General features: G+C 37.8%; 1 protein-coding gene across 2 annotated transcripts in view; it reads right to left on the minus strand.

Moving 5' to 3' along the window:
- The window catches only part of EPHA6 (EPH receptor A6), an 874,792-nt gene that overhangs the window by 22,614 nt on the left and 824,903 nt on the right, over window positions 1-27,275 (minus strand). For both annotated transcript variants that reach the window (XM_024120422.1, XM_024120421.1), the window contains one exon: window positions 14,629-14,778. In XM_024120422.1, coding sequence (XP_023976190.1) covers window positions 14,629-14,778 — 150 coding nt within the window. The remainder of the gene's footprint in view (window positions 1-14,628; window positions 14,779-27,275) is intronic.

Below are 27,275 nucleotides of genomic sequence, written 5' to 3' on the forward strand. Positions count from 1 at the left end.
TGTAGTGAGGTGGATGGACCTAGAGTCTGTCATACAGTGTGAAGTAAGTCAGAAGGAGAAAAACAAATACCGTATGCTAACACACATATATGGAATCTAACAACAACAAACAAAAAAAGGTCATGAAGATTCTAGGGCTAAGACGGGAATGGAGACTCAGATCTATTAGAGAATGGACTTGAGGATGTGGGGAGGGGGAAGGATAGGCTGTGACAAAGTGAGAGAGTGGCATGGACACATATACACTACCAAACGTAGAATAGATAGCTAGTGGGAAGCAGCATCATAGCACAGGGAGATCAGCCTGGTGCTTTGTGACCACCTAGAGGGGTGGGATAGGGAGGGTGGGAGGGAGGGAGATGCAAGAGGGAAGAGATATGGGAACATGTGTATATGTATAACTGATTCACTTTGTTATAAAGCAGAAACTAACACACCATTGTAAAGCAATTATACTCCAATAAAGGTGTTAAAAAAACAAACAAACAAAAAACAAAACTAACCCTGTTCCTGCTTTGGCATTAATTAAATTAATTAATTAATTAATCAATTAACTTTATTTTTGGCTGTGTTGGGTCTTTGTTGCTGCGTGCGGGCTTTCTCTAGCTGCGGCAAGCAGGGCCTACTCTTCGTTGTGGTATGCGGGCTTCTCATTGCAGTGGCTTCTCTTGTTGCGGAGCATGGGCTGTATGCGTGGTGGTTTCAGTAGTTGTGGCATGCAAGCTTCAGTAGTTGTGGCACGTGGGCTCAGTAGTTGTGGCTCTTGGGCTGTAGAACACAGGCTCAGTAGTTGTGGCGCATGGGCTTAGTTGCTCCGCAGCATGTGGGATTTTCCAGGACCAGGGCTCAAACCCGTGTCCCCTGCATTGGCAGGTGGATTCTTAACCACTGTGCCACCAGGAAAGCCCCTGCTTTGGCATTTCTGTCCTCTGAAAAGGGTACCATTCTTTTTCCAGTGATTTAGGTCAGAGATTAGGGAGTCATCTGGGCCTTTGCCTTTCCGGGTGCTCAAAATTAACTTAAGACACGTTGATTCCACCACCTTCATATATTTTAAATCTGTTCCAGTTTTAATCCTCTTTTCAAATTATTTATTTTTCATTTTGATCACTGCAACAACCACCTAACTAGTCTTTTAGTCTCGCCTTTTCCTCCCTCAATCATCTCCCGTAGTGCACCCAAAGCAATCCTGCTGATGTGAAACTGTGATCACGTTCCTGAAATTCTGCAGTGGCTCACCATGACCCTGGCTCTCAGTCCTCACCTCTGGCTGCATCCTGTTTCCCCTTTGCTTTGGCCACTACAAAACACTTGCAGTCTCTCAGCTGGGCAAGCCGAGTTCAATAGCAGGAACTGTTTCTTTTTTCCATATGTCCCCAGCATCTAAAACAATGCCTTGTCAAGTCAAAGAGTGAGCTCCAATGGTCATATATGTGATCTATGAAAGCTTTATATTAACCTTTATCTTCATTAACATGTCTTTTGTGGGAAGTTTTGTTTTATAGGTATTTCTGATTCCCTAGTCAAGGACTGACAGGGAGCCAGGAGCATATGGGGTGTTTTGTCTAAAAGACTAAATGAGGTTTATTGTTTTAGGATATGAAGGGGTGATAATTAACTAGAGAGAATTTTGTTAACAGTATGGTTTTATGATAGCTGTAGGCTGTCATCCTTTGGAGAAGAGTTATACAAGGCTATACCCTTATTTTAAAATGTAAGAAGAAAATTAAAACAAAGTGAAAAAATATGAAAATGACTGCAGTGATAACTTCTATGCAGAGGTAGAAGAAATTAGATTCTGTCAGAAATTATCATCTAAAACCTGGCTGGTTATTCTAAATAGATCATACTGGTTCCTTGTCAATGACACTGCAATTTTTAGCAGCCTAGAATCTACACAACGCTCAGTTGGGACACGTAGCAGACTGTTCTGCTCTTGCTGAATCTGATGAGTTTTCCAATTGTGTTGACAGTTTCTGAATCAAAGCAGGCAATGTGCACCTTTTATTAAACTAGGCAAACAAGGAGTAGACAGTCAATATGAAGACACTAAGATATCCCTGAACAATACTATTGAACAAGGACTGCTTGGGCTGTGCAGGGAATCACATTATTATAACACTGCTAAACAACTCCTAAAGAGAAGCACATTGAATTTAGTTATTTTAAAAGTTATTTTAAAAGAAACTGTCTCAAAATTTTAGCAAGGGCTGAAATGTACACTAGTAAATGGACTGTGAAATGATTTTACTTCTATCTTCCCTCTAAATATTCATGATGGCTTTGTTGATAAATTTAATTCATCAACCTTAATTTCAGGTTGAAGGGGGATGGTGAAGCAAAGAGTCCCAGTATATCCTTACTTTTTGTGATAATGATTACTTATAGATATTAGGACATTTAAGTTTATAAAACAGTAATACTGAAAACACTGGTAATGTGTTTTCCTGATATGCAATATAATGATTGTGTCTGCATAGGCAAAAGAAGAAAAAAAGAAAGGAAAGAAGTAGTTATAAGTCAATAACATTTATAATATTATACCTATTTTCCTAGTCAATATTTTTCAACATACAGAATTTATAATTCAATGAAAAACAATCAAAATCCAAATGAAATTCAGTGTACATTAGAAAAAAAAGGGGACAGAGTGATGAAAGAATAAGAAACAGAAAGAAAACAATTTTTCCAAAGCTAATTTATAATTTAAATCATTAGGGCATGGAAACCTAAGATTCCCTTTCAAACTTTAAGATGAAGAATTTCTTAAAACCTTACACTTAAGACAGTTCTCTAACCTCATTTTTTGGAAGTTGAACTAGAATGTCAAGGATCTATAAAAATGGAGAGTGCTTGTCCTTAGTAGGTTACTACCTTTCAGATTGTTGAATGAGTGGACAAAATGGGGGAAAATATGAAGTGTAGGATTCATAGGTTAAAAGGTTGCTGATGATATGATTTATGGTTTGGAAAATCTTTAGCCCTAACAGTTGAAAGTCACACCTTTTTTTTTTTTTTTGGCCACATCACATGGCTTGTGGGATCTTAGTTTCCCAGCCAGGGACTGAGCCCGGGCCCTCAGCAGTGAAAGTGCTGGGTCCTAAACACTGGACCACCACGGAATTCCCAAAAGTCACACTTCTTGAGACTGAGATAATTAACACCTTCTAAGCAACTATGCTTCAGTTTTTAAGTAGTGGAAAGAGCATTAGTGAAGGAGTCACCTGAACTGCATCGCTGTCCTAAACAAGCCCTGCTCTTAGGAAAGTCTCTGTCTGGAAACTGGATTCAGTACTTGTGACTGTACTTTTCAGCTCAAAAAGCTATGTTTCTAGAGTCAGGGAAACTGAAGGCTTAATCTGCAGGACCTCTGGTAACATCTCTTGATCTCCAAGTTCTGTAGAGTCCAGATCTAGATTTGGATTCCTTTGAAAGGACTGTTTCCCACAGGGCTCCTGGTGCAGAAAGACAAAAATCCAGATAGGGACAGACTATATCCCAGTAAACTAAGACTAGGAAGATTTGAGGAAACATGATGTTTTTGTTTTGGTTTTTTAATTGGGGTATAGCTTTACAATATTGTGTTAGCTTCTGATGTACAACAAAGTGAATCAGCTATATGTATACATATATGCCCTCCCTCTTGGACCTCCTTCCCAACCCCCCATCCCACCCATCTAAGTCACCAAAGAGCATGGAGCTGAGCTTCCTGTGCTATACAGCAGGTTCCCACCAGCTATCTATTTTACACATGGTAGTGTATATATGTCAATACCAATTCCCAATTCATCCCACCCCCCTTCCCTCCTTGGTGTCCATACATTTCTTCTCTACGTCTGTGTCTCTATTTCTGCCTTGAAAACCCATTCATCTGTACCATTTTTCTAGATTCCACATATATGCGTTAATATACGATATTTATTTTTCTCTTCTGACTTACTTCACTCTGTATGACAGGCTCTAGGTCCATCCACATCTCTACAAATGACCCAATTTCATTCCTTTTTATGGCTGAGTAATATTCCATTGTATATGTGTACCACATATCTTCTTTATCCATTCATCTGTCAATGGACATTTAGGTTTTTTCCATGACCTGGCTTTTGTAAATAGTGCTGCAATGAATATTGTGGTGCATGTGTCTTTTTGAATTATGGTTTTCTCCGGGTACATTCTGGGTCATAAGGAACCTCCATACTGTTTACCATAGTGGCTGTATCAATTTATATTCCCACCAACAGTACAAGACAGTTCCCTTTTCTCCACACCCTCTCCAGTATTTATATTGTTTGTAGATTTTTTGATGATGGCCATTCTGACTGGTGCAGGTGACACCTCATTGTAGCTTTGATCTGCATTTCTCTAATAGTGGTGTTGAGCATCTTTTCATGTGCCTCTTGGCCATCTCCATGTCTTCTTTGGGAAAATGTCTATTTAGGTTTTCTGCCCACTTTTTACTTGGGTTGCTTGTTTTTTTGATATTGAGCTGCATGAGCTGTTTGTATATTTTGTAGATTAATCCCTTGTCAGCTGCTTCATTTGAAAATATTTTCTTCCATTCTGAGGGTTGTCTTTTCATCTTGTTTATGGTTTCCTTTGCTGTGCAAAAGCTTTAAGTTTAATTAGGTCCCATTTGTTTATTTTGCTTTTGTTTCCATTACTCTAGGAGGTGGGTCAAAAAAGATCTTGCTGTGGTTTTTGTCAAAGAGTGTTATTCCTAAGTATTCCTCTAAGAGTTTTATAGTGTCTGGTCTTACATTTAGGTCTTTAATCCATTTTGAGTTTATTTTTGTGTATGATGTTAGGGAGTGTTCTACTTTAATTCTTTTACATGTAGTTGTCCAGTTTTCCAGGCACCACTTATTTGAGAGTCTGTCTTTTCTCCATCGTATATTCTTGCCTCCTTTGTCATACAGTAGGTGACCATAGGTGCGTGGGTTTATCTCTGGGCTTTCTATCCTATTCCATTGATCTATATTTCTGTTTTTGTGCCAGTACCACACTGTCTTGATTACTGTAGCTTTGTAGTATAGTCTGAAGTCAGGGTGCCTGATGCTTCCAGCTCCATTTTTCTTTCTCAGAATTGCTTTGGCTATTTGGGGTCTTTTGTTTTTCCATACAAATTGTAAAATTTTTTGTTCTTATGGGGAACCATGATGTTCACTACTATGCCAGTTCCCCTCAACAAAGTATACTTTTTGGAAATATAAACACACATTTCAAATCTACTTTTCTGAAATAATTGTTTCTTTAAGAAGACAATGTTCTTAAAACTCAGGCCCATTTTCCCAAGCACTCTCTAGGCAAAAGCCAGATATTTCTTCACTGATGCATCATTTCAATTTTAGAAAGATAATAGGCAACTTTAATAACACATTTCCTGGGCCCACTAAAAATATCGGAAAGCTATGGAAAAATAGTTTATGAGTACAAAGGAAAAGGGGATTTTAAAATATCCTCTTTGAGACATTTCTCCAAAGAAGAAATACAGGTGGCCAATAGGCACATGAAAAGATGCTCAACATCACTAATTATTAGAGAAATGCAAATCAAAACTGCAGTGAGGTATCATCTCATGCCAGTCAGAATGACCATCATTAAAAAGTCTACAAATAACAAATGCTGGAGAGGGTGTGGAGGAAAGGGAACCCTCTTACAGTGTTGGCGGGAATGTAAGTTGGTGCAGCCACTGTGGAAAACCGTATGGAGGTTCCTCAGAAAACTAAAAATCGAATTACTATATGATCCACAATCCCATTCCTGGGCATATATCCAGACAAAACTATAATTCAAAAAGACACATGCACCCCTATGTTCATAGCAGCACTATTCACAATAGCCAAGACATGGAACAAACCTAAATATCCATTGACAGATAAACGGATAAAGAAGATGTGGTACATATATACAATGGAATACTACTCAGCCATAAAGAAGAACAAAATAATGCCATTTGCAGCAACATGGATGCAATTAGAGATTATTATTCTAAGTGAAGTAAGTCAGAAAAAGAAAGACAAATACCATATGATATCACTTATATGTGGAATCTAAAAAATGAACACAATGAATCTATCTATGAAACAGAAACAGAATCAGGGACATAGAGAATAGGCTGGTGGTTGCCAAGAGGGAGGGAGCTGGGAGAGATTTGGATTGGGAGTTTGGGATTAGCAGATGGTATATACAGAATGGATAACAACAAGGTCCTACTGTATAGCACAGGGAACTATATTCAATACCTTGGGATAAACCATAAAGGAAAAGAATGTATATATATGTATAAATGAGTCACTTTGCTGTATAGCAGTAATTAAGACAACATTGTAATTCAACTACACGTCAATAAAAAATAAATATTTTAAAAAAGATATAGAATCTAGCATCTTACAAGAACTTCCTTTACTGTAACAATCTGGCATTTTCTACATTTTATAGATGAACATAATAAAAACAAGATATTTGTCCTAATTGGCAAAAAAAAGAGGCCTCTTTGTAAATATGCTTTAAAGAGAAAAAAATAATTATAAAAATTATAAGAGCAGTAGACTGTAAATTTCTTCCAAATAGAAATTGAAGGTATAATTAATTTTTTATGAGAATGTTGCTGGTATGTATATATCTTCTAGCTTTGTGGTTATTTAGAAAAAAAAATTTCCCTTGAAAATTATACTGTGTTAGTAGCATACTGGTTATTGGTTTCCTCTACTTGAAACCTTACTATTTGAATTACTTACAATGGTGATTGATTGAATCTCATAATATCCCCTATTACTCTTGCCTCTGTAACAGACATGCATCATGTTAGTGTAATTAGTATGTATTTAATTAAAATGTTGCCCTTGCCTGTGTACCAATAGTAGGAATTATTGAAAAATTGAGAAAAAGGAGGTCATTTTGAAAATTGCTTTTGTAGAAACATAATCAAATAAGTGCAAAAATTCCCTCTGTAATATGGAAGGTTGAAATAATGGGAATGGGCCTTTAGCAGTTTACTGTATCTTACACAGATCATTACACAAGGACCATTACATAATAAAGTAGAGTTTGGAAAATCTAATCAGTGACAAAAATTGGAAATGACTGGACTCTCTGAGTCATAAAATTATACTGCATTTGAGGTAAGTGGATTCTACACATCTACCATTCTTGGCTGAAATACTGACCTATAATTGAGAAAGCTTATAAAATTATGAAGACAAATACAAAATATGGTAAAAGGTTATTTTCTTCCTTCTCAAATTTTGAAAAGAGGGCTCAATTCAGGTAAGGTCAAAAGGTTATTTCTAACCACATCCTCTATATAAAAAAGTATCCTAAAGCTGAACTCTAATTTTTTTCTTCAGGTAAGTTTCAGAAAGCAATCTAAAGCAAAACTCATTATTATATAAAAGCTTTTGAAAAGTAAGGAGAAAAAAAATTCCAAAACACTGAGGCAGTATTATGTTTCCTACTAAACCTCAAATGAGATGTTCTCTCATAGTGCTTCTCTTTTTGGGAAACTGAACTAGCTGAGTAGCATATACCTAAATGATACCATACCTAGAAGGCATATGGGCTTCAAATTGCTTCAACTAAGTTGCCTCTCATTTATATGGTGCTAGTTTTTTTTCCTACGTATTAGCTCTGTGGGGATTTGATTATTTAATGTTGCCTGCTGTTCATGTTTTGCTTGCATTTTCTTCGGTTAAGCACATTACACAGTGTAAGTGTTGGAAGAACTGCAGTGCCCTTGGTGTCCTCTTTGGAGCCAGTGTAGCTCCTAGCATTACAATGTACTCCTATTATGTAGTAAACAACAATTATTTTGAACTTGGATGAAAATAACATAGAACATTATCCTGCAAAACCTTTAAAAAAAAGAAAAAAATGCTAGGAAACAGCAAGGAACTATACACCTTCAATGCGCCAGTGACATGTTTCTGTTAATAGGCTAAATATATTGATGATTAGAATTTTATTTTAAGCTACTGCCTTAAATATTTTTAAGAAATATAATAAATATAGTACATTTTAGAAATTTTTAACATCAAGACAAAAAATACTGCGGAAAAGATTTATAGTTCCAAACAATAGTGAGTCAATCCACATTCTTTCGCTGACAGGAAACAATGAAAACACTTCTCTTGTGACACAGTGGCATACATAATTAAAGATGCTTTGATCTCATTACGTAGAGCTTGCGTGGTATGGAGACTCCTTTGAAAATTAGACTTCTATGGTATAGCTCAGAGGGTAAAAGCATGCACTTAGGAGTAAGTAGGGGGCTTCAACTTCAGTTCTATCGTTAACCATTTAGTAACCTTGGGTAAGTTGTTTAAACTTTCTAGAAGGCCTCATATCTACAAATGGGAGTAAAAAGAGTATCTATCTTAAAGAATTATTTTTAGGATTAAATGAGCCAATATCCTAAAATACTTGGCTCATGATAAATTCAGAAATTGCAAGCTATGATTATTACCATTGATTAATTAAATACCTTCTATGTACCAGGTGCTTTATATATATTATCTTTCACTTTTTCAAATCCTGCAGTTGAGTATTTTGAACCCCATTATAGTATTTTGAACCCCATTATAGAACCCCACTTTTTCAAATCCTGCAGTTGAGTAATTTGAACCCCATTACAGACAGTATCTCAGAAAGCTGAAACCACTTGCCTAAGATTACATGGCCAGTGAACTGCAGAGCTGGGATTTCAACCCCGATCTTTCTAGCTCTAAAGCAGTGGCTTCTAACCGGGAGTGATTTTTATACCCCATCTCTGACTGGGCAATGTTTGGGGCAGTTTCAGTTGTCATGACTGGGAGGGTGCTACTAGCACCTAGTGGGTAGAGGCCGGGGATGGTGTGAAAGATGCACAGGAGAGCATACATGGCCAGTGAACTGCAGAGCTGGGATTTCAACCCCGATCTTTCTAGCTCTAAAGCAGTGGCTTCTAACCGGGAGTGATTTTTTATACCCCATCTCTGACTGGGCAATGTTTGGGGCAGTTTCGGTTGTCATGACTGGGAGGGTGCTACTCGCACCTAGTGGGTAGAGGCCGGGGATGGTGTGAAAGATGCACAGGACAGCAGCCCTGCCCGCACACCACAACAAAGGATTATTTGGCCCAACAATAGTTCTGAGGTTGTGAAACCCTGCTCTAAAGCTCTCATGATCTTTCCACTACACCTGCTGCTGCACTAGAATATAATGATGCACAGTGTTAATATTTTGGTGCCATTTAATCCTGCAATAAATAAAACTGCTCTTGAAAACAATGCACAGAAAAGAACACTATAGTATATCTCTGGCAGCACAACTGCTTTCCTTTGGGGACTTCCTTCCTCACTCCATGTGATTATGGGGAAATTGCCAATCACAGTGCTCCCCCCACCTCCGAATGCACATGCTGGTACCTAAACCTTGCTGGGCCGACCATACTGTCCATTCCCTGGCATGGTTTTGGTTCAGAGTTGGGTAGAGCCCTAACACAGCCAATCAGTCTTCTCTGGGATTGGTGTATGAATTTTCACAGAGAGAAGGTTTCATTCTGCTGAGGTTGCTAAGCTGGAATGCTGAACCCTGGAGCATAAAAAAGAATAAAGCAAAGAAGACCTTTGCAATAGGAGAAAATGAGGTCAATGGACCTAGTGCTTGGGAAGCACTAAAAGTCCTGCAGATCCCCGAGATACAGCACTGCTCAACTCCTTCTTAGTCTCATGAATGCAAAAATTTATTTTTACTTAAGTTAGTTCACATTGAGTTTCTGTCATTTATAATCAAAAGTACCTTGAATAATAGAGTATGCATGCTTTTTCGGCATATGCTGAAAAATAGCTATGTTGCCTTCACACAATGTTGTTTATATTAAAAAGGAAAAGAAGGCCTGAGGTCTACCCTTGAGGAGTGTACATTCTACTTGGGGGCAGAGGCAAGACTTAGAAATGCCAGAACTTCATCTCCTCACCTACACAGAGGGCTCCTTGGCAGCGGGGGCTGGATTTTCTAGTTCTCCATCCCCAGCCACATGCCCAGTGACTGGCATGTGTTCAAACAGTAACTGCTGAAAGGCTAAGCAGATGGCACCTACTGTTGTTATGTCTGGTACGTCTTTTATGGACTAGTCCTGGGTACTCTGTGTTTTCTCATTTCCTTATGTACATTCCTAATGGACGTTACCACTGACCTTTGGGAAAATCATTTTATTATTCACGAAAATAGATTATGCAAACTCAGAATTGTTCATTGCAATGAAATATGCCACAGTCTGCAGAATGGAGGGACTATTTCATGAAAACTATCTGAAATTTCCTAAACTCATTTAAAATCCTAAAGCATGTTAACATTCCATATTCAACTAAGCCCATAAATTAAACTCACCAAAATGTAATACAAATATAAAATATTAAAACAGAGCATAGTTGAATTTTTACTGTCTAAAAATGACTTTCCTTATTTAAAATACACCTTGGTTGCATAAAGTCAAACTGGCAGCGGGGGCTGGATTTTCTAGTTCTCCATCCCCAGCCACATGCCCAGTGACTGGCATGTGTTCAAACAGTAACTGCTGAAAGGCTAAGCAGATGGCACCTACTGTTGTTATGTCTGGTACGTCTTTTATGGACTAGTCCTGGGTACTCTGTGTTTTCTCATTTCCTTACGTACATTCCTAATGGACATTACCACTGACCTTTGGGAAAATCATTTTATTATTCACGAAAATAGATTATGCAACCTCAGAATTGTTCATTGCAATGAAATATGCCACAGTCTGCAGAATGGAGGGACTATTTCATGAAAACTATCTGAAATTTCCTAAACTCATTTAAAATCCTAAAGCATGTTAACATTCCATATTCAACTAAGCCCATAAATTAAACTCACCAAAATGTAATACAAATATAAAATATTAAAACAGAGCATAGTTGAATTTTTACTGTCTAAAAATGACTTTCCTTATTTAAAATACACCTTGGTTGCATAAAGTCAAACACAAGACTGAACTTTGATCAAACATGAGAAATGCAGGACAAACAGGAAATAACTAATATTTGGAGAGAGCAGCTTGGAAAGTTTTGATTAAGCTATTTCTGCTTCCAAACAGAAATTCTGGTTTCAGGATGTCACAGATACGCTGACTTCCAATATGTTAAGCTAAACAGAATTTCAACTCTACTGCAGCAGCAAAAAATATATATTCACAAGATACCTAAAAGGTTTTAGCTCTTAGTACTTTCCTCTCCTCTTGTATTGATCTGAGGACCTAGAGGGTTTGGCTTTTTATTTATCTTCCCCAGAACTTTTTATGCTCCTCTTTTCAGATTCTTGCTTGCATAGTCTTTGGTAGCCACTCAAAGACCATGAAAATAACCAGCTTAGCCCTTACCTGGTCCTTGAAAAACGACCAAGGAGGGTGTTCCCTCCTGGGTGGAGGGAGCATTCAGCCTTATGCTGTGGACATGGGCAACCCTGAATGAATGAGGATGGGCTTAATGTCCAGGAGTCCATTCCTGGCTGCAGCAACTTCTTCTGATTCCAGATATAGTCTTTGTGGCCAAATGAGGTTTAATAGAAAGGATGGCTCTGTAAATGGTCATCTGGGACACAGATCATCAACACACATGGCCAGAGTGGCTGGGTGAACTGTTGGGCACGATCCCGAAAGGGAGGAGTTGACAACAGGGTTTGGGCTATTCTAGGCAACAGTTAAGAACAATTTACATGGGGGTCTGTGTTGGAAACTACACATTTGGGCTTTTTCTCTCAGAGGCTGCTCTCCTAGAAAATCTGTCTTGCAGTCTGGTATCTTCACTTGTACGTGCTCTGCTCTGTGGAAGTCCTATCGGATTTCTTGTACCTCCACAGAGATTCCTAAACTTGAGAAAAGAACAATCTGAATCATTCCTTTGCTGAGACAAGTATGATAAAACTGTTTCTCCAGAGATTATAAAACCATAGCATGTTACTGTTAAAAGGGATATTAAAAATCATTTAACCTAGTCCTTTCATTGTACTTATTGGTCATGAAACTGAGGCACTTTCATTGTTGAATTATAGTGTACGTAACCATGGCCGTGGTTACCAAATTGGTGGTACAATGTACCCCAGGCGGCAAGATGATAATCCAGGAGGCAGGAAAAATAATAGAACTTCTCTTTATGTTTATTTGTCTCATCCTATTGTAAGAAAGACTATTTATGCATGCCTAATAAGAATGACTGACTTTTATGGCCATAATGAAATGACTGTTACAAATGTATTTGGCAATATATATAATATATTTAAAATCAAACCCCTAGCATTTCTTACCCTCCTTTCTTGCTTTTTCCCCCCAAAGCAGTGATTATCAGGTTACATATTACATATTTCACTGATTTACTTTGTTTAAAGTCTGTTTCCCTCTTGCTAGAATATAAACTCAATGAGGGCAAGAAATCACTGGCCCGTAGACTGTGAACTAAACCACCATGAAAGAGGCAGTTATCCCCTCTTCTCTTCTCCTTGCCCATAATATCTTCTAAAAGGTTATTAGAATTGTCTTCTCATATCACTGTCAAAGCACTTACTATGTGATTCTAGGGAAATCATGTCACTTCTCTAAGCCTCAGTTTCATAACCAAGTTCAACTCGGGTTGGACTAGATAATCTTTATGGTCCCTTCCAGGTGTAACACTTGTTTTCTGTTGTTTCTCCGCTTCCTGAAATAGAGAAGGCACCCAATGAATATTTTTTAATGAAAAATGAATATTTTAGTACGGTAGTACTTGTATACAATGTGCAGATAAGTATACATGTGTCAGTTGTGAATGCTCAAGAACTTTTTACTGGCAAGGATGTATTATTAGTAAAGTTTGGAGTCCTCTGAGTTAGGCAATTGTTTATTTTACGTCTGTCAGGAAACAGGTTAAGACAAGGTCTAAATGGAGTACCAGTTAAGGAGGGTACTTGAACTGAGGGCTCCTCTGTGCAGTGAAGACTTTAACTCATCTGGAGGAGGACTTTTTATTCTAGAGATTTGCTTGAATGGCCTATTTTAGTCATGTCAAAGTAGGACAGGCAGGCAAGCATTATCTTGGGTTAAGAGTGGAGCAGGAACTAGGGTGACTGAATCCAGGGCTTGTATTACCTTGGATAACTGCTTAAAGAAAGATGAGTTCTTTCTGGGAGAGAAGGGACGGATTTCTGCTTCTGGGATTCCATTTTAAGAAGAGCTGGAGAGGTGGTCACAAGTTGCCCCAGACAAGGCCCAGAGACAGGAAAGAGCAACGAGGTCCTTCAGATGAAATTCCCTGAAGGACAGTAAACTCTAGGCAAATGACCTGGATCCAAAAAGTCTAAGTGTTGGGAGTGGAGCAAGGGCTGCTGATTATGGCATACTCTGTATTTAAGGGCAAATGTTCTGCAGGACCGAGCCACCTGGCTTTGTGTTTTGATGATGTGCTTTAAAGAGCACATGACCTTTTATGACCTTGAACCTGCTGCCGTGTAGGTTTCTGGACCTGGTATTCTCCGCAGAGTCAGTAGGCACCCACAGAACTGAGCAGGACTCAGCTTCTAAAGCAACGCTCCAAGGCAGGGAGAAACAATAGCCATGGTGAGCTAACCAAAACCCAGTCTTCTCTGTGGCTGGCATTCAAAAAGGATAAACCTTCTCTGTCACTGAACAAACCCTTAAGATACTTGGACAACTTGAGGTGGGGGTAAAGTAATGAGGGTGAGGTGTGGAGGGGAGGCTCAAGCAATTGAATGGAAAACAGAGAAGAGATGTGACAGGAGTTGACTGTGTTTAGGGATTTTCTATAGTCATATAGTCATATAGAGCTGACTTCCCATTGCCATTGTCTCAGAAACCATTAGATACTTGGAGGAGGCAAACGAGTAGACAAAGTCTCAATTCTGGGATGAGGGAGTGGGATATTAAAATATATTTGCATAATATAATATATTAAATATAATATATTATAATAATATATTAAAATATATTAAAATATATTTGCAGCTCTGACAGCACATTTACTTGCATTGTCAGGATACTAGCATATTTTGACTACCGTCTCTACTACCTTGGACAGTCCATAGAGGTCAAATGTGTGTTAACTATCCTGTCCTGTAGTATTATTAGCCATCAAGGTAGTTTTTACAGGTAAAACGGAGACAAAACAGATTGCAAAGAGGGCCATGTATCTCAAAAGAACCATACTACATGACACGTATTGATAATACATTGCCTGAAAGCATTCAATCTTTTTCTACTAAGGGATATCTAGTCTAAATTAGTTTGCTCTTTACAGTGGTACATTAAATTGCTCTAAGGAAGAAATGAAAAGTAAACATTATTCATTGTTTTTTGTCACCTGTAGGCCAAGGCGATTGCATAAGCACAGTCACACTACCTTACAGTGATACATGTGGAAGTATCAGATGTAAGACATAGATCAGGTACATACGGGACAAGGTCCATCAGCTGGCCCTTATGACACCAAATACAGCTCAGAGTGAAAGGCTGCTCAAGTTCGGCCACAGACCCTGACAACTCTTAGGAGGATAAGGGCTAATTTGAGTGAGGGCAAAAGGCATATTTCCCCATCAATGCTAATATGTCTGCACTCATAAAATGGCAGTTTAACTATGGGTGGCACTTACGTCTTGGTTAGACATTTCCCAGTAAGGTCTCTCTCCATAGGACATGACCTCCCACATGACAATGCCATAGCTCCATGCATCACTTGCCGAGGAGAATTTTCTGTAGGCAATAGCTTCTGGGGCTGTCCACCTTATGGGTATTTTCCCACCCTGGAAAACAAATTGGAGACTTTTTCAGTTGGGTCACAAGTGTATTAAAGATTGAAGTGGCATTGCAATTAAATATATTTTATTAGAAAGACCTAAACACTGCATGATAGCATTGGCATTTTAAATAAAAATAAAAAGAAACCAGAATAATGTTAAAATGTCAGAAATATATTTCCTATAATAGTTATTCAGTGAAAACAGCTTTAATGGGAAATAAGTCACACTTCAGAAATATTTTATTTCATTCATTAGAGAAATTTATTTTCACTTTAGAATCACACAATTAAATTCACTATCATGCCATTTGAAGAATGTTCCAGGTTATAGAACATTAAAGCTAAATATCATTCAACATTCATTAAACGTTGTATTTCATGTATAAATAATAATGATAATAAGCTCTAACTTAATTGAAGTCAAATGGTTAAATACAGAATTGAGACTTTAAACAATTTAACGTTTATCAGAACTTTATTTCCTTTCCCTTTCGCTCTTTTTCATCTGCTACGATTACGTTTCTTTGGAATTTAAAAATCCTTGAACATTATACAAAAACCCCTGAAAGAGATATCTTCCTTAGAACTCTTTAGTCTATATTTTTGTTCTATGGTCAAGTTAACATTTGAACATATTAAAGAGACTAAATTGCATACTGTTCAGGTACTAAAGTCTGCTCTTGCGTTATACTTATTTTAAGTGTATTAAAGATTGAAGTGGCATTGCAATTAAATATATTTTATTAGAAAGACCTAAACACTGCATGATAGCATTGGCATTTTAAATAAAAATAAAAAGAAACCAGAATAATGTTAAAATGTCAGAAATATATTTCCTATAATAGTTATTCAGTGAAAACAGCTTTAATGGGAAATAAGTCACACTTCAGAAATATTTTATTTCATTCATTAGAGAAATTTATTTTCACTTTAGAATCACACAATTAAATTCACTATCATGCCATTTGAAGAATGTTCCAGATTATAGGACATTAAAGCTAAATATCATTCAACATTCATTAAACATTGTATTTCATGTATAAATAATAATGATAATAAGCTCTAACTTAATTGAAGTCAAATGGTTAAATACAGAATTGAGACTTTAAACAATTTAACGTTTATCGGAACTTTATTTCCTTTCCCTTTCGCTCTTTTTCATCTGCTACGATTACGTTTCTTTGGAATTTAAAAATCCTTGAACATTATACAAAAACCCCTGAAAGAGATATCTTCCTTAGAACTCTTTAGTCTATATTTTTGTTCTATGGTCAAGTTAACATTTGAACATATTAAAGAGACTAAATTGCATACTGTTCAGGTACTAAAGTCTGCTCTTGCGTTATACTTATTTTTTATCAACACATTACATTTTATCTCAAAACACTCTATAAGTCCCTTCTTACTGTAATGACAAGAATAAAACTACGCATTTGATTTACAATTTTTGAAATCTGCAGCTCTGAACAGCAAGTTGAGCGAAGAAGAGCAACCCTGGCGCCACTAGATGGCGGAAGAGTACAACGAGCGGCTCCCAGACGGCGGTCTCCTACCCCGCGGAGAGGCCTTCTGTTCCCAGCAAATGATTTTCGACAGTCAGCAAACCCACCACGATGGAATTGTTTCATCATTATCAGCACTTTCAGGACCACATCATCTGATCACCCGCTGTGCTCAAAGTCTGGTGTTAGGGTGAGTGGGGTGGAGGGAAATAAAGGGTGCATTCTCTGGTCCTTGAGGAATTTAGGGCATTAAATTTAGGGCACTAAACACTACTTATTTAGTAATCTAAACGCCACTTATTTGAAGGGAAAAGAGATTCACCCGAAATAGGAATAATTAGGTTTCACAAGGCAAATGAGAACATTAACAGAACCTCACTCTAAAGACTTGTGGCAAGGCATTCTTAAAAGGAACCTTGGGGGAAAGTACCTTGAATTCAGTCCCCTCCTTTTACAGGTGAGCAGACTGAGCCCAAGGTTTAGAGATTTAGAGACTCTTCCCCACACTGTTAAGCACATAGTGTCAACTAATGTTATCACAGTAGTATTGTGGAACATTGATATTAAGATGCAAATATTTCAGCATGGGGGAAAAGTTGGGCCAAACTAGCTTTCATGTTTTAACGCAAGAGTATCTATAACCGTATATCACAGTAGTATAACAGAAGGGAGCCTGAAACCTGGGGCTCTCACCTTTTGGGGCAGCACCAAATTAAGAGCAGGAAGTTAAATTTGCACAGTTGGTGATGGAAGTTTAAGAGGGTGGTGAGTCTGGGAAGGGGAGGATTCATTCTTAAACCCGAAGTAGAGTTGCCAGATAAAATATAGGACCCACAGTTAAATTTGAATTTCAGATAAATAACAAATACATTTGTTTTTGTATTAGCATGTCCCATACAGGAATTATTTTTTGGTATAAGTATGTCCCAAATATTGCATGAGACATATTCATACTAAAAAGATATTCATTGTTTACCTGCAATTCAAATTTAACTGGGCATCCTAAATTTTTATTTACTACATTTGGCGACCCTTAACCCAGGGCATTAAAAAAATTCAGAAATGGGAACAATTGTCAATGATCCAACAGAACACAGTGTTCTGAAAAAACTAGGTGGTCTATGCCGCAGGAGGGACGAGGCTATTCCGACTTGTATTCGTGCATTCGCACTGCAGCAGCCTTTGTTTTAGTGTGTGTTGTGGCTGAAGCTCCTCAGGCTTGTGTCTCTGCTTTTTGAGGCCACTTAAGTCAGGCTCAGGCTTCTTTCAAATATGGAAGTCACACTTCCGGAGAATAAATACCAAATCTGTAAATTTGACCTCAGAGCAGATGTAAGAACAGCAGTCTCATCGAGCATTTGTGAATCTGGATATTTCTTGGTCTCTCCTGGCAAACAGTGTGTGGAAGTGTGACTTGCTAGTCTTCTGGGCTGTTCCTTTGCTAAATAAATCTTGGTGAGTTCTATTGAGACAGGCTAAAAAATGGAGTTAAGGGTTATTTTATGTGCATTCACTTATAAATGACATCTCATATAAATGAGTTACATATACATTTATATTTCCTATAACTTGGTATCGCATATAAATGATAACTTTATCACTTTCCTTCCTAAGATTTTACTTTTTTCCTCAAGGGGAAGATATCACAGAATGTTTGATTAATAAGCATTGCTACATGTTATGGACTGAATTGTGTTCCCCCCAGAATTCATATGTTGAAGCGCTGACCTTCCATGTGACTGTAATCTGGAGCTAGGGCCTTTGAAGAGGTAATAAAATTAAATGAGGTCACGAGGCTGGGCCCTAATCCAATATGACTGGCGTCCTTCTTAGAAAGTGAAGAGACACCAGAGGTGTGCAGGCACAGGGAAAAGGCCGTGTGAGGACACAGCAAGAAGGTGACCGCCTGCAAGCCAAACAGAGAGGTCTCAGGAGAAGCCCAAACTGCCGATACCCTGAATTTGGATGTCCAGCCTCCATAACTGTGAAAAACAAATTTTTATCATTTGAGCCACCCAGTCTATGGTATTTTGTTGTGACATCCCTAACAGACTAATACACTACCCCCATTAAAAAAACCATTTTTTTCCCCTAAGTTGAGCAACAATGCAAAAAGGACGGTACATCTTTATTTCAGATTTTTTCCCCCAAGTGTCATATTGTAATGGAAAGTGTGAGTTAGAATAAATCTTAAAATATTAAGTATGAAAAATTGGCACAGAAGTTTTAATGTAGGAGGTACTATTCTCATTAACAAAAATGCACGGTAACATGAACCTGACAGTATGCACAAACTGCAATAATTCTGAGCATATATGGGATGGAGATAAGAAAGCATTCAAATCTTTTTTTTCTAATGGGAGGATCTATACTAGATATAGTTTATATCTAAGTGCAAGATGAGACAGAAAGGAAGATGTACTTAAAGATTACTGTATGGTCTGTACTGTCTTTCCTACTTTAGAGGAAACTCCTACTTTAGAGTTTAGTTCTTTAAAAAAATTTTCTTTTGTAATTGAATGGGCCAACAAACTCCTGTGGCTTTATCTCATCTCCTTATTTTTGCCCATGATCTTGAATCGTAGACAGATGTAATGCACTAAGGTACATTTTTTTTTTCTCAAAGCATTAACCACCAGATGTTTGTTTCAGGTTTCAGGAATGAACAAATAGTACTTTAAATCTGAAATCACAATCACTGGAACATTACATGTTGCTTTGCCATATGTTTGTGAGAAAAAAGAAGTTACCAAAGATACTAATCAAAATGGCTGAATGTAACTCAAAAGTCTTCTCGGTTACTAATACCCCCCTTATGTAGCAAGCTTAATCACTTAGGGAACAAAGGAGAAACAGGAAGTAAGCAAACTGGATATCACTACTGAGAAGTTTGTTAGCAAACCTTTTTTCTGTTTTTCAAGTCATATCCAGAGCTTGATTTCTAATAACTAGGTAGGCAGATTGTAGCAGAAAACGTGCTAAAGGGGGAACCAGGAGCCCTGTGTGCCCGTAAACTCTATACCCCTCATGGAGTTGTATTATAGTTGTGTTTAACTCCCATCTGAGTTTTAGAACTTAATCCTCTAATCTTCAGCAGAGGGAACAATCAGTTGAAATACAGTAAGGTTACAGAGGCTTAATACTAAAACCAAATGGAAAAATTCCATTGAGAAAGAAGAACACAATAAAAATCTCATTTCTCATTCAATGGATTTGATGGTTATCTTAAAGGCAAATGGTTTGAATAGACACCAATTTGCCAGCAGACTTTCCTTTTATTTCCTCCATCTATTGCTGTAGTACCCAAACTCCAATGAGTATAAAAGTTATAGTACAGAAAACATATATACCATGCTTAAAGATTAGTTTAAGGAATTTCTAATGGCAATTTTGACTAAATAATGTTTTTCCTTATGAGCTTTAAATTCTAAGTGAGATGCAGCTCTACCATAATCCATTGTGTGACCATGGGCAAGTCTTAACTCTGAGTCTTTTATTTCAGATGTGCAGAATGAGGGGACTTGATTCAATGATCACAAAATAGTAAACTATAATGAGTTTTAATATTTGCCTACAGTGTCTCAGCTCAGATTATATTGTAAGGAGATAGGCCATATGAGTTGGTACCTAAACTGTGTGAACAGATAGCCTGATGACCCATAGCAAAGGAGACAAGGACACTCATATCTCCCAGGTCAATGGTCACAGTGATCATCTTGAGTGGTAAGGAAGAGTTAAAATAACCACTTTTGTTTAAGAAGGCAACAGCATGAATAATACCTCTTAGAAAGGTATGGGATGGAATCAATATATTGCCTTTTTCCCTTTTTTTTTAAACTTTTAATAGGTTAAAATACTGTTAATGAGTAACCATTAGTTATTTGGAAAACTCATTATGAGGAGACTTAGTGGAAGGGGCATTAAGGTGTTTCCTGAAAGATCACTTTACATTATACTTTCCTGTCAGTGGGATTATCTGTGGCAGAGTAGCCTGGGAGCTCTAGTGGGGGAATCAGCATTTTGGGGTGTTCTGCCTCAATTTGTTACGGTGTCCTGGGAAGTCATAGCAAATCACAGAAAGATCTCACAACAGAGTAGTTATACAAACAACTCTCATTAAGGGGATATTCTTCTTTCTCTTGAGAATTACTGATCTTGAGAAATAAACCTGACTCTGAGCATCTCTTTGTAGTTTGTATTACCAAATCAACAAATTAAAATATTATAATGCACAAATATTATCTGGTGCAAATCTTTTAAAATGACATCCCCACCCCCTCTCAGAGGGGCATGTACTCTCCTCCTTCACTGAAATTTGCTCATCTGGGGCAACTTTGGTACTTTGTGAAGTTTTATGCTCTTCTGAAATATGGGGATAATATCTGTCCTTCCTTGAAGAAATACTGAGGACCATGATGCAATGAATTCTTTTGTAAAGAAGAAAGCATCTCATATTTTGGCTTCTAGGTATAATTTATTAAGGGAATTAAATGAGATAGTACAAATGAAGCATCTCTTAGCTGTCAAAACATGGTAGGCACTCAGCAAATATTATTTGTCTCCTTAATTCATGTATTTAAGTTTGTCTTATTTTTGGACCTGCTTGGCTTCCAGCCCAGACCAGCAACCCAGTTCACTCGTCTCGAGTCACTGAGCCACCCCTTACAGTGCCCAGGCTCAGGGGTGATCTTCTCAAACCAGAGGCACCAGTTCTGCTGAGGGACAGGCTCTGACTCGGTTCCTATAATTTAGACCTTGTCTTGTGCAGTTTGAGGAAATCTGTGTATCTTGGTCCAGTGAGTTTGGTCCCATGTCTACTTTCCTGCTATTGCCCCACCAGTGACCTTCCAAGACTGAAGACATATCTCATTCCTCGTATTCTTTCATAGGTAGAATTCTGTCATCAAAGAACATTATCTATGGCTGAACATTATCTACGGCACCCAGATTTCTGCCTACAGATGGACCTGCCTGATAATGATTCTCTCTGAATTTCTTTCCTTTTCCTGGGTGTTTCTCTTCTCTTTGTAGGTACAAAAAGGTACAAACCTTTTCCCTCAAAAATGCACATGTAGATACACACAAGACTTTTCATCAGTATCATGGGATTCATAGGTGTTAGACTGAGATACTTCTGCTATAAGCAAAAGACTCTTTTTGGCATAGTATTTTTAAAATGTAAGTCATTGGTTAATAATAACCAATTTTTATAGGATAACCAGTACTGTAGAAATCTATGGTAACTAGCATTGTTTTAGGCCACAAACATACGAAATACACCATTTTAACATTTTTATGTAAAACAAAGACTTCTGAACAGTTGTTTCTTGTTCCTGTGTGGGTATTCACTGAGGTCTCAGGGTCTTGGATTTTATGAATCCAGAACTCACAAACTGTTTGACCTTGGCTGAAATAGGCCTGCAGTTAGGTTTTTCATGGCTAAGTGTTTTTTCAAGTGAATCTAAATGCCTTTAGACAGGCCATGGGCTCTCCAGAGCACCACCACGCCATTCTACCATTTCACCAAGTCTTTCATCAGACACACTTGACCTATTTCCAGTGTCCTCCTGGCTTCTGCAGGCATTGCAGTTCCCCCGGCCCTACTCTAACTTTAACCCAATCTCCCTGTTCTGATTATGAAACAATTATCTACTTCTGAAATTTACTTACACCGTATTTTTCATAAGGAATAGGACAGGTGAGAAATGACTTCAAATGAACATGAGTAGCTAACTCCTCGCCAGCTTCATTTTCCACTCTCTAAAAAAAATTCTTAACTATGGAAAGACTTTCTCATTTTTCTCGCCTCACACCATCTACCTAAAACTGCAGTCCATTTTATTCACTGTCTAAATGTATAAACAGCTCAGTGAATGCTAATTTTTTTGTTCCTTTAATGCAGTGGTATTTATCATGCTGTTCAAAGCCTCAAGAATTAGAATCCTTTACCTGCTTTCTCTTAAATTGCTCCCTAAAATAATTCACTGCCCTCTACTTCTCAGTACCCTCTTTCGATGAGACTATAGTTGCTACATCATTAAGTGAATAACACTATTCTGGGGGATATCTGTTAAATTAGATTTTCTTCTCCATTTTATAAGGTAGATGAAGTAGGACACAATGTTACTATCATGTGCGAGAATTAATCATATACATTATTATGAGAATTGTCATTGTATCTGAGTGTAGATAACCACTGACAGGAAAGTCAATTAAAAAAAACAATCTATCATTCATTATGATTTTACAAATATAGTGTATGGTAAGGTCCCAAGAGGACAGCTGATACTAACAGAGTTAAAAATACTACTCCTACTCTTCTCTGGACAGTAGCACTCTTCCTTATGTCACCCCTCTCTCCTCTCTCTTTCTCTCTTTTCATTTTAATCCAGTACTTCAGAAGCCTAGCTACCCCCCCTACTTCTTCCCCAGTGTACTTTAATGAAGTTTTCATCTATAGTTTTTATGGCAAAGACCTATGGAAATTAGAATAGAAGTAATAGTTTTCTAAAAATGTCCCACATAAATCATAAAGGGGAATAAAGGATTAATTATTTGGGGCCATTAATATTGAGACATTTAATACATTAAACGCTAATATAATACATAAAATGATAATATAATTCTTCATGCATATAACACTTGAGTGTTTAAAAGCATTTTTATCTGAATAGCCTCAAACTGATGTATACCACTAAAGAGCGAATACTTTGCTTTCTCATCAGTTGTCCTGTGAGAATAATAGTAATAAAAAGCACTGATTAATACTTATACCATCCATCTCCATCTACAGTTGGATGCTATTTATTTGGGGAAAAAATTCAGATCTTGTCTTTAGGAAAAGAGATTGCATAAAAGGAGGTATGTCTGTATTTATACTAGTATTATTTGGAAACCCTGTTTGAAAACAAATATTCAGAAAGGATGGACAAAGTGTTTAGGACTCCAGGGCATACACAGTGGTGATTCTCATAAACGCAGGGGTGCCTACTTCGGGGCGAAAGTGTACAATGTGGAGTGAGAAAGCGACTGTGAAGCAAAACCCCTGGCTTCTAATCGCTCTTTTTTTCCGTAACTTGTCGTGTGATCTTGGGCAAGCTGCAGGTTCTCTGTAAATTGAGGGGTTGGACTGTGTGATCGTGCAGTTCGTGTGACGTTTAATACTCTATGATTTGTCAAAACACGTAATACCCCAGTGAGTTAAAACAGAAGGGACCACCTCCACTTCTGTCTGAGGAAACGTAGCAGAAAGGGTTAGTGCCGAGCTCAGTTGCTCCCTATGTCACTGTTATGTCCACAGGCACTTTATACATTCAATCAGACTCTTGACAGATCCACCGTGCTCCGACTGAACATATCTGAGAAGCAGGTCTTCTCTGGTAGCTGTCGCGTGCAGGGTTGTGCTGTATCAGTTCAGAGAGGAACCGTGACCTCAAATTACCCATTTTCAGCAAGGCTAGCTCTGAGCGTAACCTGAAGAGGCGAGGCAAGATGACATAATGACACCTTTAGGGGCAGTCTGTTTGGGACCAGCTACTCAGACCGATGAACACTCAACAGAGGAGAGGGCACAGTCTTCTGAAAGAGAGAGAGAGCATTGCTCGGTGGGAAGGACAAGGCTGAGGGGCTCACATCCAAAGGTGGGTAAGAACTTGAGAAAAATCTGGAAGTACCTGGAACTGGAAATACCAAAACAAGGTTTAATGCAAATAAATTCTATTTTAAAGGTAGACTTTGGCTGAGAGAATGATTAAAATGCTAGTATTCCCGATAAGTTTTAAAGTTGGGATAAAATGATTAAAATATGGAGAACAGGTTTCTTATATCTTCAGGTTCTTAGTAGAGCCAATTTATACAAACCTTTGTTCATTCCATTGTTCCAGCGTGGAATGCTGTCTTGTCAGTTTTTTCCTCCGGTGCTATTTTGTCCATGACTGAAGTGATTACTTCTCTTCTGCCTGCCTATAACACCCGGTGTCTGCTTGCTTCATTTGGCATTCACCAACGCCTACCTTCTATGTACTCTTTGGCTTTTTAAATTGTGAATGTACTGTCTTCCCAAAAAGGTTATAAAAATCTTGGAGGGGCCTCTATTCTTCTTTGTAATCTACTTTATAGTATTTAGCATGATGCTTTGATTATAGTAGGAATTTAATGATTATTTGCTGAGGGGATGACTGGAAAGGATGAATTAGGCAAATCAGGTAAAATGAAAAGCACAGTCTCGGAACCATACTGTGTAAGTGGAATTCAAATTTCCCTTCTTCGTTCTTCTTAGTCATCATTACGAACGTGGTTAATGATAAGGAAAATAAAGGAAATTTCCCACTCGAAATTTTCAGTTGATAAAGGGCATTGCCCAGAGAGGTGCTGAAGGTGGCATGATCGAACATTTTTTCAAAACACATCTCACATGCCAGGGCTTGAGTCACAAAGACATCCTCCCTGTCCTCAGGGAGATCATGTTACAGTAGGAAAGACATCGACATAAACAAATAATGGCAGCACAGAGGGTAGGGGCTCTAACAGAAGTCCGTACAAGATGCATCTGGCAGCAAAAAAGGAGGGTAAGCTGTTTGGGATGGCTATGGGGAGAAGCAGAAAGGCGTCATAATAAAGGTAATGTTTTCGACAGAGTTAAAAGAAAAGTAGGAGTTTGATGAGTGAGACAAAGAGGCCAGGGCCTCCTTTCAGAGAGAAGAATGAGTTCCAAGCACAGAGGGGTAGAACAGCATAATATGTTCCAGGAATTGCAAGTTGCTTAAAATTGCTGTCCATTAGAGTCCAAGGAGGAAGCCAGTGGCCATGAAGTTGGAAACATCAACAATAGCCATGTCACTGAAGGCTTGGTTAGACATTTAAAACGGTAGGCAATGGGGGCTTCATAATGTCACCATAACCTGAAATGTGTTCCTAGAAAACAGGATTTTACAATTAGGATGCATCTGTCATGGTTTCTTTATGCAAAATTATACACAATTTGGTTTGATTTGTTTGTTTGTTTTCACCCTGATTTTGTTGTGGCTTAAAGATCTGCATCACATGGTAAAAAGATGCTGTAAATAAGTCAGAAAATAAGTATAAGAGATGACAGGGATCCTAAACGTCTTTTTTGACCTTTTGCACTGAATGTCTAATAAAAAAATGAAATTACTTTTAATTTTGGCAGAATCACCTGCAATAAGTGTGTGCAACCATGCGTCATGCCAAGCAGGTTGAAAGGTCTAATTTTACTTGCATAACATATTCACTGTTTTACAGCAGATTTTCCCAGTGAATAAATTTTGGAAAATCAATGCTTTTAGAATAAGCTTCCAGCTTGTTTTGCTCAGGCTTAAATATATCATTTGGGTTCTGAAGCCTCGTTCATTGTGGACAGCAGATGGCTCTGGAGGACACCACTGGAACGCTGAATGGCATAACGTGACAATATGGATGTACTTGCTACAGGTAGACTGAAGCAAGGAACCATCTCTACCACCTTCAAATAATATCACAAAGGCAAAGTTTTAAATGAACGAGAGCCTATCTAGTTGTGGGTGGGGTCTTTTAAGAGATCAACTTGAACTTTTATGAACCCGTTCCATTTTACCTTGAAGGTCTCCTCGTTCTTTCTTATTTCACTCTGTACACTCTTCTCGACTTCATTTCTTTTTCTTCTTTTGTTCTCTACTGTCCTGTTTTCTTTTACTGTTCTTGCCAACAAATATTTGTTGTGTGTTCAGAATACAATTTGAACTTTGACTTCACTTGATTCTTTGCTATTTTTTCAGAGCTTAGATATGAGTCTGAGCAAAATAGATACTCTATTAATATTAAAGGAGTTGGAGATACAGCATAAGATCGTGACAGTGCTTATCATCTAGTGGGTGACGCATATTAAAGGATGTTATGGAATATGACAGATGCCATGATAGGGGAGAGTCAGGGAAGGCTTTCAAGAGAAAATGATGTCTAGGCTTGGACCTTATGGAAGATTGGAGTTAGGTGAATAAAAGAAAGGAGATCAGGGATGGGGGGAGGAAAGACTGGTCCAGGCAGGGAAAAGAGCAGGGACACAAGAGAGAGTATAACAGATTTATAGGTCCTGAGAGAATTCGAGTGCAATTGGAGAGTAGAGTGTGAGATGAGGGAGCGAGGAGAGATAGAGGCTAGAGAAGTGAGCAACGCAGTGATCACGAAGGGCTTAAAAGATCATGAAGGATTCCTAAGGCATTTAAAGGATCTGGACCTTTTCTTTTGGCAATAGAGAGCCACTGAAAGACTTCAAGCAATGGGGTGATCAAAATAGGGGTTTTGTTTTGTTATTTTTGGCTGCATTGTGGATGGGGAATAGGGGACAGATAGAGGCAAGAGTAGAAACAGGAACATCTTGCCATCTCTAGGAAGTTAGTAGCATGACTCAATAATCCTATAAGAGTCACATACAGCACCAAATTTTTATACATTAAAGACATCTATTTCAATTTCTCTGGTTAGTTATTTGCCATGTTCCAGAGAATACTGGGATGACATTTACTCTGCTTAACATATCGAAATGAAGAGTCCATATTAATTATACATAAACAAAGTTGAGGGAAGAATATTAAAAAACTAATTTTGTAAACTTCTCAAGGACCATCATGAAGCATCATTTATACACACTTTAAATTTATGTATTAGGGAAAATCTTCTAAGGATCTGCTAATTAGACTAGGAAGATTTCTTATGATATTTAAAATTAATAACGCCATGTTTAAAAACATTCTACCTTTTCCCTATTTAATCCATAGTGATTTTTGTGTGCTTTAGTCTATATTAAATTCATAGTTTAAGCAGCTTATCTGAAGAGAAGAAGGACAAATGTCCAACTTTTTGGGTTTTTTTTCTCACATATATATGTATACTAGGTAGAAGAAAGAAAATTCACTCAGAAAGGTTGTTTTCCAGTGTTGTCATTTATGAAATTCTATAGGATCAATTTTTAGTTGTTTTTTCCCTTCCGACAACAAATTTGCTC

Source organism: Physeter macrocephalus, chromosome 1 (assembly GCF_002837175.3).
Source record: "Physeter macrocephalus isolate SW-GA chromosome 1, ASM283717v5, whole genome shotgun sequence".
NCBI lineage: Eukaryota > Metazoa > Chordata > Mammalia > Artiodactyla > Physeteridae > Physeter > Physeter macrocephalus.